Raw genomic sequence first — 14134 nt, forward strand, 5'->3', positions numbered from 1 at the left:
TGCTTTCCAGATTACAAACATCCTCTGTGTGAATAGGTTCATTCGCAGATCCCTTATAATCGCTTGCCCCTTATCTGAAACCTATGGTCTTTAATTTTAGTGTTATATACCTTGATCATCATTACAGTGCAGTGCTGACAATAATGTCCAATAGACTATCCCCACAATGAATTCTAAGAAAGAAATAAGGGAGAGGGCTATGGTCTGATAAACAAGGCATTAGGAATAGGAAAGGAAGGGTCTACGTGGAGTGTTAGAGGCAGGGAGGACGTCTGCACAATGCACGTCAACCAGGAGAAAGAGTCTGCAAAAAGACTAAAAGGTTGGGACCTGGCAGATGGAATCAGTAGAGAAGGTCAGGGCAAATCCAGTGGGAATGGCAATGTCATCTTCATTTAGTTGTTAGCATGCATTTATTAGATAGGTCATGAAGTCACATAATCATACAATGTAGAAATAGGCCTTCAGCCCAACTCGTCCATGTCAACCAAGATGCCAAGATCTACGTTGGTCCCATTTGACCCATGTCCCTCTAAATATTTTCCATACATGTGCCTATCCAAATGTCTTTTAAATGTTGAGCAAAAGCAGAGTGCTGGGGTAGCTGAGCAGGTCAGGCAGTAACTGTGGAGGGAATGGGTGGGCACAGTTTTGGGTCGGGACCTTTCTTTGGACTCCTGAGGATGGGTCCAAAGAAGGTCCTGACCAAAGAGTCTTAAGAAGGATCATCACCCAAAACGTCACCTTGTTTATTCCCTCCACAAATGCTGCCTGACCTGCTGAGCTACTCCAGCACGTTGTGTTTTGGTCAAGATTCCGGTATCTGTAGTTTTCCAATGTTCTCTCGGCTCTGGATCAGTTGCTGTGGACTGGAGGCTAGCCAATGTAACCCCACTTTTTAAGAAAGGAGGGAGAGAGAAAACGTGGAATTATAGACCAGTTAACCTGACATCGATAGTGGGGAAGATGCTTGAATGATTGTTAAAGATGTTATAGCACCGCATTTGAAAAGCAATGACAGGATCAGTCAAAGTCAGCATGGATTTATGAAGGGGAAATCATGCTTGACTAATTTTCTGAAATATTTTGAGGATGCAACAGAGGGCCAGTGGATATGGTGTATCTGAGCTTTCAAAAAGCCTTTGACAAGGTCCCACACAAGAGATTAGTGTGCAAAATTAGAACACATGGTATTGGGGGTAGGGTATTGGCATGGATAGAGAACTGGTTGGCAGAAAGGAAGCAAAGAGTAGGAATTAATGGGTCCTTTTCAGAATGGCAGGCAGTGACTAGTGGGGTGTCACAAGGCTCGGTGCTGGGAACCCAGTTATTTACAATATATATTTAACGATTTAGACAAAATCTAGATCCAGAAACAATGCTATGAGGCTGCAGGGTGACTTGAATAGGTTGGGTGAGTGGGCAGATGCATGGCAGATGCAGTATAATGTGAATAAATTTGAGGTTATCCACTTTGGTGGCAAGAACAGAAAGGCAGATTATTATCTGAATGGTGTCAGATTAGGAAAAGGGGAGGTGCAACGAGACCTGGGTGTGCTTGTACATCAGTCACTGAAACTAAGCATGCAGGTACTGCAGGCAGTGAAGAACACTAATGGCATATTGGCCTTCATTGCGAGAGGATTTGAGTTTAGGAACATGGAGGTCCTACTGCAGCTGCACAAGGCCCCGGTGAGCCCACACCTGGAGTATTGTGTGCAATTTTGGTCTCCTAATTTGAGGAAGGCCATTATTGCTATTGAGGGTGCAGCTTAGGTTCACCAGATTAATTCCCGGGATGGCGGGACTGATATATGATGAAAGAATGGGTCGACTGGGCTTGTATTCACTGGAATTTAGAAGGATGAGAAGGGATCTCATAGAAACATCAAATTCTTAAAGGATTGGACAGGCTAGATGCAGGAAAAATGTTCCTGATGTTGGGGAAGTCCAGAACCAAGGGTCACAGTTTAAGAATAAGGGGTAGGCCATTTAGGACTGAGACGAGGAAAAACGTCTTCACTCAGAGAGTTGTGAATCTGTGGAATTCTCTGCCACAGAAGATTGTGGTGGCCAACTCACTGGATATTTTCAAAAGAGAGTTAGATTTAGCTCTTAGGGTTAAAGGAGTCAAGGGATATGGGGAAAACGCAGGAACGGGGTACTGATTTTGGATGATCAGCCATGATCATGTTGAAAGCGGTGCTGGCTCGAAGGGCCGAATGGCCTACTCCTGCACCCATTTTTCCATGTTTTTATATAAGAAGGGGGAGCATATGAAGGATGAAAGATAAGTATAAGATTTGTCAGGGAGTCCTAATCTGGTGTTGTTCGATTAAAACCTACCTATCAGGGAGTGTTTCTCACTGGTTGTAGCCTGGACACTTTGGTCTAATTTTCCCCACGGATGTTCCAAGGAACTTTCCACAGAAAATGCCATCATGTCATTGATTTCTGACAACGAGATCACATTCGATCCTCGTATGAAATTTATCTGGCGATGTTGGCAGAATTTCAGACTGATGGAAAATGACCTGGAGATGGTCATAATCTCATTTCACTCCAGGTAAAGTCAATTTCCAACAAGGCAATAGTGAATAAAATATTATCCAATTCCATTTCTAGGCAATAATATATTTTTCCCTATACTGAATTGTCTGTCAAACAATATTTCTGCTATTCTCAATCATACTGATAAGTTATGATCACTAAAATATTTAATCCTTTGATATTTGTATTTGTTAAACTTGTTGACAGGTGCAATACCTTGTGGATCATGGAGCAATGATTGAACACGTGGACTACAGCGGTATGAGACCTCTGGACAGAGCAGTGGGGTGCCGCAATACAGCAGTGGTGGTCACCCTTCTGAAGAAAGGAGCCAAGATAGGTAGGCCTTTTAGAGACAGTCCCTCCTCCTTGCAGTGAGTGTCATTAAACTGTTTGGAGTAGATATGCTTTTCATTGAAGCAGGGGGCTAGATTTGACATTCTCTTTTGAAGTACAAAGTGAATTTATGTTCACTTTTGTATGAGAGTGATTGCTTGTATTTAAAAGAAAACCATACATTCAAACACCATCACTTTACTATTCATGGATTACGTTTCTATGTTGGGAACATTAATATGGAAATGATGTGTCTAGCTAGCCTTTGTTGTCAGATTTGCAGTAACCTGTGAACCTAATATCTTCAGCACTAAATTAAACTTTGATTTCACACAGCATACTACAGTGTGCAATGCATTGACCTTGAAGTCACTGTATTCAATACTGCTAAACATGAAGGTAGTTGGATGCTGATATTCCAGATGGTTCGAAAGGGAATTACATTTGTGAGGTTAAAACTAGGAAAATGGATTACGTCTGAAAAAGGAACATGAGATAATCTAATGTATAGATTAATATAACTGGGATTACTGGATCAATATCTATTTAGAAAGCATGTGGCTACAAAATACATTCATTAATTTATCACAGTGGAGTCCAATGAACCTCTGCTGTTTGGAAACATTGGAAATCTCTGCTGGAAAACAATACAGCATAGATACATATCCAACATTCTAATTTTTAAGTAATTCCTTTGAGATATATAATATTTTTTCCCATCTATTCACCACCAATGGATGAAAATCTTTCTACGAGATGCATAAAGGCATCTCAATGAGAAATCATAATGCAATTCCATGTAAATAGTAATTTGAAAAAAAATTGATTTAGCAGTTGGAAGTTACCAAGAGAGGCTAAGAGAAAGAACATCCAAATGCAGCGTGCCAGCTCATGTTTGGTCTGGGTGAAAATTTTGGATTTGTGTTACAAATGTTCCATTTCCAAGGAAGACTTTTCTCATTGGTCTTTCAGTTACATTTTGGTGGAAACAGTATAAATGTATTGCCTACCTCTAAAAGCTAGAGAAAATGGTGGAATCAGGAAGTAAAACCAAATCGTGGCAGTTTTAGAATTGCATGAATTTAGCAGATATCACACAACTAAAACTTTAGTTCTTTTAAGCACTATATTTGGTATTGTCCAAACAGATGAAAGTTAATAAGGATGCAGATTATTTTTCATGTTGTTCGATTTTCAATCGGAAGAAAATATATTTAACTTTAAACATTTAGTGATATTTATTACAACTCAACTACAATAAGTGAAACTTAAAAAGAAATGTGACAAAAATTATTAATTTTGGCTGACTGTAGTATCTTGAAACCCCAACAATGTTTTACTTCATTGTGAATTAATTCTGTTATTAGAAGGAAGAAAATCTAAGGAAACACGATTCTGGAAATGATAACACATCCCAATTTGTTTAATCTTTGTTTACTAGCCTGAACTTATATCGTAGCGACATTGATCTGTGCTTTGGTCTTTTCACAACACCGTGCTGCTATTCCAGAGCAAGAGAGTCCAAGCTTCATGCACTCACTAACATGCTTGTTTGCAGCCTCAAGGGACAAGCATGAACTTTAAATCCAATAGCAAATTTGTCAACAATTTCCATTTTCCCATTAACTTGTTGGTACCATTAGATTTTCATTGGGACTTGAGGTTTAATTGGCACCGTGACAACAGTGCATGACAATACACTTTTCCAACCCCAGAGTGCATAAAATTGAAATATATAAATAACAAAGTAACACAATCAGAAGTAGAAGTGGAATCCTATGGTCTTGAATACTGATTATCCAAATGTAGGGTTTGCTGCATGTGGCCTGGACACCTCTTTCTGATCTTATGATGATCTCCTTTGATATAGTCTCATCTGATACTTTACGCTATGCTGTAAATGTGGATGAAAATCAGGTGACACTCCCACAGAATGCATAATCCTCAAGGTCGTCAGATTGCTATTCCTCTGTCATCGGCTTTCTGTATGTTTCTGTATTTGTTGACTCACTAACACAATTTCTCTGTTGCTGTATACTAATAAAAACATTTTCTGCAATGATGGCACTGTTTTCCTTTAAGTACCTGACATGATGTTTTGCAAGATAGGGTAGTGATTGCCAGGAATATGTCGGTATTTGCAGAAAACCACTATTGCAAAAAAAAAAATCCTGCAACAACACTTGCTACGGAAGGCTTCGTCTCAAAAATCTTCAAAACAACTATCACGATACTTCAGAGAGTAGTTCAATGGATGTGCAGCACTTTGGATAATGAGTTCATGATAAGGATCCAAATAATAAAAGCTTGATCTTTCTACCATTTTGTCATGGGCAGGGAATGCTATTTTAATTAAATCTTGTTGATGGAACACTCCTCAATCATCTTTAACAATGTTTGCAAGAGAATGCAGAATTGATCCTCAAAAGAATACGCAAAGTTTTGTCTCAAGATATAAAACATTATTTCACACACATTCATCTAAGCTAATACGTCCATCTGAGCTAATACTTGTAATTTTTCTGTTGTATTGAGTTTTCCTATTTCTGAACTTTCCTTATTACCAAGGTTGATATGAATTGATGATTTAAACTCTACAGATGATTAAAAAGAAAATTATGTATTTCCAGTGCCTGATTCAGACTTTAATAAGACTGAAAAAGGAGACAAAATACATAAATACAATTTCAGGAAAAGGAGGCTATACAGTCCACCTTTCTATAGTGTCTTTACAGCCGAATCTGTCTTTTGGAATAATTTTGGAAAGTTTGCTTTCAGCCACTCTTCCAGAAGTACATTCCAGATAAGAATTATTTTCTGTCTGAAGAAGAGCTCCTGGATGTTTGTTCTCCAAAATACTACCTTATCTTGCAAATGAGGTTTAGTTTGGAACTGTGCTTACAGTTAAATTTTTCTATTTCCCTTTATGTCTTGCTTAGCTGTACAAAGTCACCACTTTGTCACTTGTGTCTGAGGTTGCATCCTTATACTTTCTGATTGCTGATAAAGATCCACAAGTGTTCCACATTAAAGTCAACCAATCTATTTAATGCAGCTGGAAAATATAGTCCCATCAGTTCTTCCTCCATACCTTGCTTGAAGCTGCGTGCAAGAAGTTTTGCACACTTAAACCAGATCATGCATTTCCTTTAACAGGGAGAAATTTCTTGAAGCTTTTTTCTCCGTGAATTTTATTCCAGATTACTGTATAGAAATCTCACAAAAATTCGCAGTGGATTTAGTGCTAAGGAAGGTCAGATAAAGTAACTTCTGAGCAATTATCACTGATGCCCAGAGTTATTGTTTGAGAATCATTTACAATACTTCATTGAACCTGATTTGCAATTCGTTTTTTTTGTTTTATTAATTACTTTGCTTTTGCAACCAATTAAAATGTGATGTTATATCAAAGACTGACTTTGCCCTCTGTTAATCTGCAAGTTCCAAGTTTTCCTGGGTATAATGGTGCAGTTGCTCAGGTGTAGCATTCTCCTGTACCTTTTGTATCAAAAAAAATAATAATGTGAGTACATTGAATGGTGGGCCAATTGCAGCCAATTTCTTAATCCTTTCCTTAACTACTTTTCTGGCATAAATTCATGCACAGCTACATCTAATACCGGTATAGCCTTCTCGGATCTACAATAAATTTAGCACTGGCTAGTCCACTGCTGCAAATTATGTTATGTTCACTTGCCAATTGGACAATCCACTGTTCAATTTTTGTCTTAAAGTAATTTTGCCTTCTCAAAAAACGTAGTTTCTCTTATTATTCTGACATTTTATTTTAAAAGATTGCAATAGAAACCTAAAGCACGGATAAACACCATTAGATATTCAACCAGACCTACCTTATCTCATTCTGTTCTCCCTTTCCTTCCCTCTTTAAATGTTTTTCCATGTCCCTTTTAAATTATGCTAGTCTCTCACAACAGTCACTTGTGATAAAGCATTTTTTTTAATCAAATAAAAATACCTTTAAACTTAATTCTTCAATTTTCGTACTATGTTAATAATTTTCTAACCAGTGGATTCAAATTTGTAAAAGTATTAGAATTAAAAAGGCAAGCATTTTCTTAAACTGTTCCCTTTTTAACTGGAATCTCTCCTTGTTGGTATAATTTCAGAATATCCTTTCTATCACCTCTGAATAGCTTCTGATATTTTGCCTCTTAACAGCTAAAACAGCCATATGAAATGGAATCTGTGTTCTAAGCTTGTATATATTCACTGTGATTTCCTTGCTTTTATAATAGATGCCTTTATAGAAACGCTAGAATCTTGTTTGTTATTTCATTTTCCTTGACTGTTATTAATTGGAATTTCCTATAAATAACGTAATAACCTTTCAAACTTCATTTACGGTAGATGCTACCATGCAGATTCCTGTTAACCTTTCTAATTTGCATTTAAGCCAGCTACAAAATAGTTGACTTCTAAACATTGGCAATAATTAGGGATAGAGAGGAAACTAAGCAAATATACTATTTGCAATTATTGAAACTTGCACTTCAAATAAGTTACTAAACTGAAGAAACATTATTCTTCTGGAGTTATTTTTAAATTGAATCTTAATTGCCTTCTGTGATAAAGTTCTACCACATTGAGTCTCCATGCTAAGAAGGAAGTAATAACAAGCTAATAAGCTTTTAATCAATTAGGTGAGGTACGTTTGGTGTTTTTCTTACTAACTTCACTCTGATGCCTCATGGACAGCATGCCAGCATGGGAAGTCTACCTTATTTTCTAACAAAAACTAATTGCAGGCAGATGTTTGGATCATGATGGAAACACAAGATGATGGATTGCAAGAGAGTAGAGGGAATAACATAGTATTAGATACATCAATTCTAAAACAAAACAATATATATATTCTCTAGGAAAAATAATTACAAAATAGAACTTAACAGTGCAGTTACTTTCCTTAACAGGAAATGGAAGATATTGAGAATGCATTGGAAATAATAAAATGCTTTGGCATGTTGGATGAGAATTACACAGGTTGTGGTTATCATGAATTGATCTTGTCTAAAAGTTCATGTATTGAAAGAAAGTTTAATAATTTGCTTCAAATCAAAGACATTTAAATCACGTACTGCCAAATACAGCTTTGGAAATCTTTTGTCCTTCATTTCTGATTATGTTTAATCACATTTCTTATGCTGCAATATCTTGTTTGATGAATTACCTGTTGCTAATTCATGAAGTTTTCCACTTATTATATTCAGCCCAACTATAATACTTAACAACACAATACAGTTACAGTATTTGGTTACTAAACGTTCTTGAAAATCAAACAGTGTAGATTAATATTAAATATAGTATTAAAAATGGAAAGTAAACCTTTGATTTGTTTTCCCCTTTTTATTTGCTGATGTAAATATTACATCATTAGGAAGCAGATCCTCTGCCCAAACCATTGGCATATATGGAAGTTAAAGACATTAGCAGCTCCTATGAGATCATATTTTAGAATACATTAATGTTCATTACCTGTCTGTTAATGAAACATTTCAATGTATATGTTGCCTCTTCAGTGGCCGGATGTGAGACGTATAAATAATAAGACAGATTTTAGACATGGCACTGACACATAATTGAATGCTTCACAATCACATAGTGACTACAGAAATGGAAATACAATGTCATAGATGAATTGATGGAGCTTTGATTCTGCATACTGCTGTTCTGTTCCAAAAGGGGCTGCAATGATAGCAGACAAACACATTCAGTGTACATAATAGAATGGTCATCATGTGGGATATGTCTTTGAATATATGTTCCCATATTCTTTTACCTGATTGGTTACTGTTATGGATCAAAATGACGTACAGTTCTTGGCCATACGTATGTATGGATTCAAGCTTTGTGTATGATTAGTGGCAAAAAAAAACCCACTAAGTCTTTGTTATTGAATTGTATCAATCCAGCATTTCAAATGATATACCAGATTTATATATTTATAAGATGCAGCAAATTCAGTGCACATTTAAACAGTGTTGTTACAAAAGATTATTTTTGAAGTGTTTTCTGGTTTGCAAACATTTTTGGTTATATGAACAGATGTTTCGTATCAAATGTTAATTAATGTAAATTTCTTCTTAGTTGGATGTTTTTTTTGGTTCGGCTATTATAATATCAGAAAGTCTCCAGGTTAATGAATGTAGGTTTTTGCTCTTTTTACAGCTCAATATTTTGTAGGATCACCAACAAAGCAGGCCCCGGATATCTTTAGCATTAATTGTGATGATGTAGTCTCTGAAAGACTTTAATGACCACCATAATGCCTTTATAGTAGAAAGCATCAGAACCTTGGTATTTCATCCAAATCTGTTAAATAACCAGTTAACGATATGATTAAATGTAATTGTCATGAAAGCTTTCATGTCACATTATTATTTTTTCTCTTGTAGTTAGTGTAATACATTTGTTCCTCAGTGAAACTTTATATTAACAGTGTTTCATTGATGTTGGAATTTCGCAAAAAATCTCTTGAAAATTGAGACACAATTTGTTGTTTTCTTTATTAATTGCTCAAAGATGTTCAGAAACTTGGTAAATTGGCTGATGACCAACATTTTCATCCTGGGATATATTATTAATTAAACTTGCTTTGGCCACCAGAAGGACAAAAGGAGAACATGGATATATTTCTTGAAGCTAACGAGAGCTTGTGTTATTCCAATCTTTTTTTCTACAACAGGGAAGTTATAAAGAGCCCTCCACACTGAAAATTACAGAGAATCCTTTTGTTTCGCACTTAAGCCTGAAAAGTCATTATCACTTGGGAAATATATTTGGAAATGAACACTTTTGAGTTAATCAATTTGGTTACTTGTCTGCTGTTTGTTATTTGGTAGGAATGGTGTAGAAATGAGAAATACTTTGTTCCAGTCATACAGATGGGGAAGATATGTATTTTTGGTTGTTTTTGTTATTGATGTTAACCAATGGAATATTACCATTGAATGCAATACTTTTGGATTGGTTGTGTATCTAACCATCAAGTTTTTAATCTATATCAGGGTTTCTTCTGTTAATATACACTTCTCTTTAATTTCTACGTGTTCTTGTATACTTCAATGCTACTGCCTTGAATATGATATTCAGAAGAGATAGTCTGATCTCACTGTCATTATGTAACATTTTCAAAACCATTTTAAAATCATGATAGATATTTATTATGAAGTGGTTCTGATGTACAACCCAAAAATAGAAGTGGATGTGGGGTCAGAGAAAGTCAACAGCATTGCTGCTGGTTTTAAGTTTGAGTGGGGACCTCAGATCTCAATCATGCAGATGATAACACCGCATTCTTTGATGTAGCCAATTAGTGCAATGATTTATGTTGCCTTTTACATCTGTACATATATTTTGTGCAGAAACATTAGAAAAAGCTAGGACCCGTATTTTTCTTTGAATATTTTGAGAGTCGGGTCCCCAAATCAAATAAATCTTCCAGCTTTGGAACTAATGCTTCTGATGTTACCGTATGCTATAGGCAGCTTTCTGTGCGTGTGCTTCAGACAGTTATGTGTATGCTTGGCTTCACACAGTTCCTCTTGTGTGCTGTGTTTTTGTGCAATGATTTGCTGATGCACTGGCTTTGCTGCTTGCTCACTGCAATTTTTTTTCTTTTCTGTTCTTCATCCTCATGTCTTTTGAAAATCCCTTCCCTTCCCTCTTTCTCTTTCCTTCATCACTGACAAGGTTGCCAAACACTCCCAAGTCGTCCTCGAGGTACACGATTTGATTTGTTTTTGTTTGCCCCCATCCAGTTCATTCTGGACAGCATGAAAGATTCATGTGCTTTTCTTTCTTTACCCCTGATGAAAGCAACCAATAGGATTGTTGTAGAGGACAACTTATTTGGTAAACAGTAACACTAAATTGTGATTCAGTGATATATCTTTTGGATCAGATGGAAAGGGGACAATATGGATATACCTGGTCCCTTTTAACCACTATTGATGCCATGATTATCATGTTATTTTCTGCCCCAATTAATTGGATCAAATGTTAATTATCTGCAATCGGTCACCAAATTAATGATATTACATTTATAGCAGTGCTCCAGGAATAATCTATTGGATGTGAAGTTCATTGGTCGGTGTTAAGGATATGTTCTTTGCTTTTATTTTTAATAAATTGCAGTAGCTGCCTCCCTGCAAATAAAACCACTGAAAATCCAGTAACCCCTTCCTTTTCCTGTTTCTCACTTCTTCCAATTCTATTTGATGGTTTCATACCAGAATATCTCAACCTGTCAGACTGTTTCTGCACAATTTTGAAGAAGGTTTTTGAATATAAAATATCTGCCATGTAACATTTCTAAATTAATTCAAATCTCAGAATATCAACATGGAATTTTGAGAGCTATGACGTCAAAACATTTCCCTGTCAGTCTGCCTCCAGAGATTAGAGGCAGAGAGCTAGATGCCTGAAGTACTCAGTTTCTGACTTAATGTATGCAGTATTGCTGATGACCATGTCAGAAGCTGTCGTGTGGCTGAAGAGCCACTGATTCAAATCCTTGAGATTTGTTTCTGTTTCAAGAACCTCCTCAAGTGACATAACACAATCCCTTTCAAATTTGTCACATAAAAGAACAAGGATCTCAAACGCAAACCTTTACAGAGGCATTTGCGTGTGAATGATTCATTGATAGTCCTTGTAAGAAGAGTAGTGAGGCTGTTGTTTCCAACATTTAAAACGTCAGTGAAATAAATTACCATGATGATGTGTTTGTCAAATTCAAAATTGATGTCATTGTTTCTGGGGAGAAAATAATCACCATCATTTTCTCCATCACCTCTCACTAAGTAGTTTTTTTTTAACTGTCTTTAAACCCAAATCAGCAATGTGTTTGCGAACATGTCCATTTTTAATAAATTTAATCATGTGGACATGATTTATAAATGTAAAAACAATAGTAAGAAGTCATATGCAGTTTTTCTTACACCCGATGGTGTTTCATATAAAGAATTAAAAATCCCATTCAACTACATTAACACAGCATTGTTACCAAAACAAACATTAAAGCTACATATTAATACAGCATTGCTGAAATTGGAGAGTTCTACTTTGCAGTGCTGCCATTTCTCCCCCTCACTATAGTGCAGCATTCTGCAAGAGCTGCTTTCAATGTGTCAATCGTTTCTCTTTTGCTATAGAGATGGTGAATGTTTTGAACTTGCAGCAAGGTTCCCCCTTACACTTCCTAGCAAACCTTACAAGTAACATCCTTGGAGTATGTTCACATACACAGTTGTCATGGAAATTGCAGCAAATTCTATGGTCGGCACCTATCTATATCAGTGCCTCGAGGGTGTGCATTTTTAATTTACTGGCTTTTAGATGGTACACCTTAACATTATAGGACAAATGTCCATAGAATTGTTTTACATTTCATTGGGTGGGGCGCTTTGCTCCTGCTTACCTCCCTTGCGCCCTGCCCTTCAATTGAATCTATTGCCATGCTTACATCTGGCTGCTTCCTGGTCCTATATTAATTAATGGAATTATGATCATATCTCATTCTGCGCCTAAATTGTGATTGAAAAATCAATCTGGCCTAACAAATGCCACAGCCATCCTCGTAATACTGCCATGTATTTACGCTCAATTTTCCTCTTCAGCACCGAGCAATCACCCATTTAATTATTTTTAATTATATTACTGCCTCTTTTTATTTTACTGCTGGACATAAATTATTGTTCGGTCACATCAAATATTCCCGCAGTTGTCTTCTTTGGAATAAACTTGCCATGAGTAATTCAAATGTTCCCAGTTAAGATTCAAGTCTCACTGGATAAGACTTTTAGTTGAGTAGTTCTTGTTGATAATTTGTATGCCTGTCATTTTGACAAGCTTTTAATCCATTGATGTAAGTAACACAATGTACATAAAGAATTTTCAGAAAGAGTGTCAACAAATAAGCCACTTAAACTCAGGTGAATGCCAAATTGAGTTAGAGCTCTGCCTTCTTATTTCTCTGAACTGCCGAACAGGCAACAGGTGATCTCTTTGTGCTGAATATCAAATTGCTTTCAGTTAAACTTATACCCAAAATATCTATTTCCATTTTTAATTAACATAGTTTCACAGTACTAAACCAAATGGAGTTCATATTAAATTAACCTAAAGCTTTCAGGCTTTAAAACACTTGCACCATTCTAGGTTGCACAGAAGGCTGATACAAACATCGTTAAGATGCCACTCTAAAGAATGATCTTGTATATTGTCTGAACCTTCATACCCGAGCTGTATATGACAGGATGAGGCTTAGCTGTGATTGGGACTAAATTGCATTTTTTTTAGTTTAATATACCATCCCCACATCTCCATAATCACTTAATTCATAAAATTACAATTATTACGTATAATAATTCTGACATATTATGGAATAAGTGATTTACTAACACTGAGGCACATAGAAGCATCAAAATCAAATTCACCACCAATAATTGCTCCCATTCAATTTTAAATAAATTTTAGGAAGTTTACTCTTAATAAGCTACTATATATAATTGCTGGATACCCTGACAATTGAGATTGATGCTATTTTAAATGATAGTCATATGGCACAATATCTAAACATGGAAAGTTGTTCTCTACCTTCATTCGCCTATAGGTGTTTTTCATATGGTTTCCTACCCTGGCATTGCGTGTGTTTTACCCCTCATGCATCCTGTGCACTGCAGGTCCAGCGACGTGGGCAATGGCCACTTCAAAACCGGACATCATGATCATCCTCTTGAGCAAGCTGATGGAAGAAGGAGACATGTTTTACAAGGTGGGATGAACCAGAGATTAGCTGGTGCCAGGACCAAACTGCAACTGGCTGAGGCACTTCCCTTTTCCTCTTGGGCACCAAGTTAATTCTGATGCTACTTTTAATACCTGGATAAAATGACCTAGAATGCTTTTATTTACTTGCCTTAGTTTTACCTAAATTTGAAAATCTTCCCATCAGCAATATACCGTATGCAGTATAATTCAACAATGCTTCAGAAAAAATTAGACTCCCTTTAGATTATTCCTCCCAATTTATTCTGATCTGATGTAGTTCTGGACGGCTGCTAGATTGTTGGGATGGACCTCAGCATTAAGGAACGAACGTTATACTGTGTTCTATCCTTTCCAAATTCACGCACATAAATGCAGACGTAATTTACACAATCGGTAATATCCGCGTTTCCAGTTTTTAAGATGCCGCTTCAAAGAATTAAAGAGAGATGAGTATGTC

General features: G+C 36.4%; 1 protein-coding gene across 15 annotated transcripts in view; it reads left to right on the forward strand.

The window, feature by feature from the left end:
• Positions 1–14134, forward strand: part of tanc2a (tetratricopeptide repeat, ankyrin repeat and coiled-coil containing 2a) — a 464896-nt gene that overhangs the window by 429643 nt on the left and 21119 nt on the right. For all 15 annotated transcript variants that reach the window (XM_055657051.1, XM_055657052.1, XM_055657047.1 and 12 more), the window contains 2 exons: positions 2758–2890; positions 13590–13681. In XM_055657051.1, the coding sequence (XP_055513026.1) occupies positions 2758–2890; positions 13590–13681 (225 nt within the window). The remainder of the gene's footprint in view (positions 1–2757; positions 2891–13589; positions 13682–14134) is intronic.

Source organism: Leucoraja erinacea, chromosome 27 (assembly GCF_028641065.1).
Source record: "Leucoraja erinacea ecotype New England chromosome 27, Leri_hhj_1, whole genome shotgun sequence".
Classification (NCBI taxonomy): Eukaryota; Metazoa; Chordata; class Chondrichthyes; order Rajiformes; family Rajidae; genus Leucoraja; species Leucoraja erinaceus.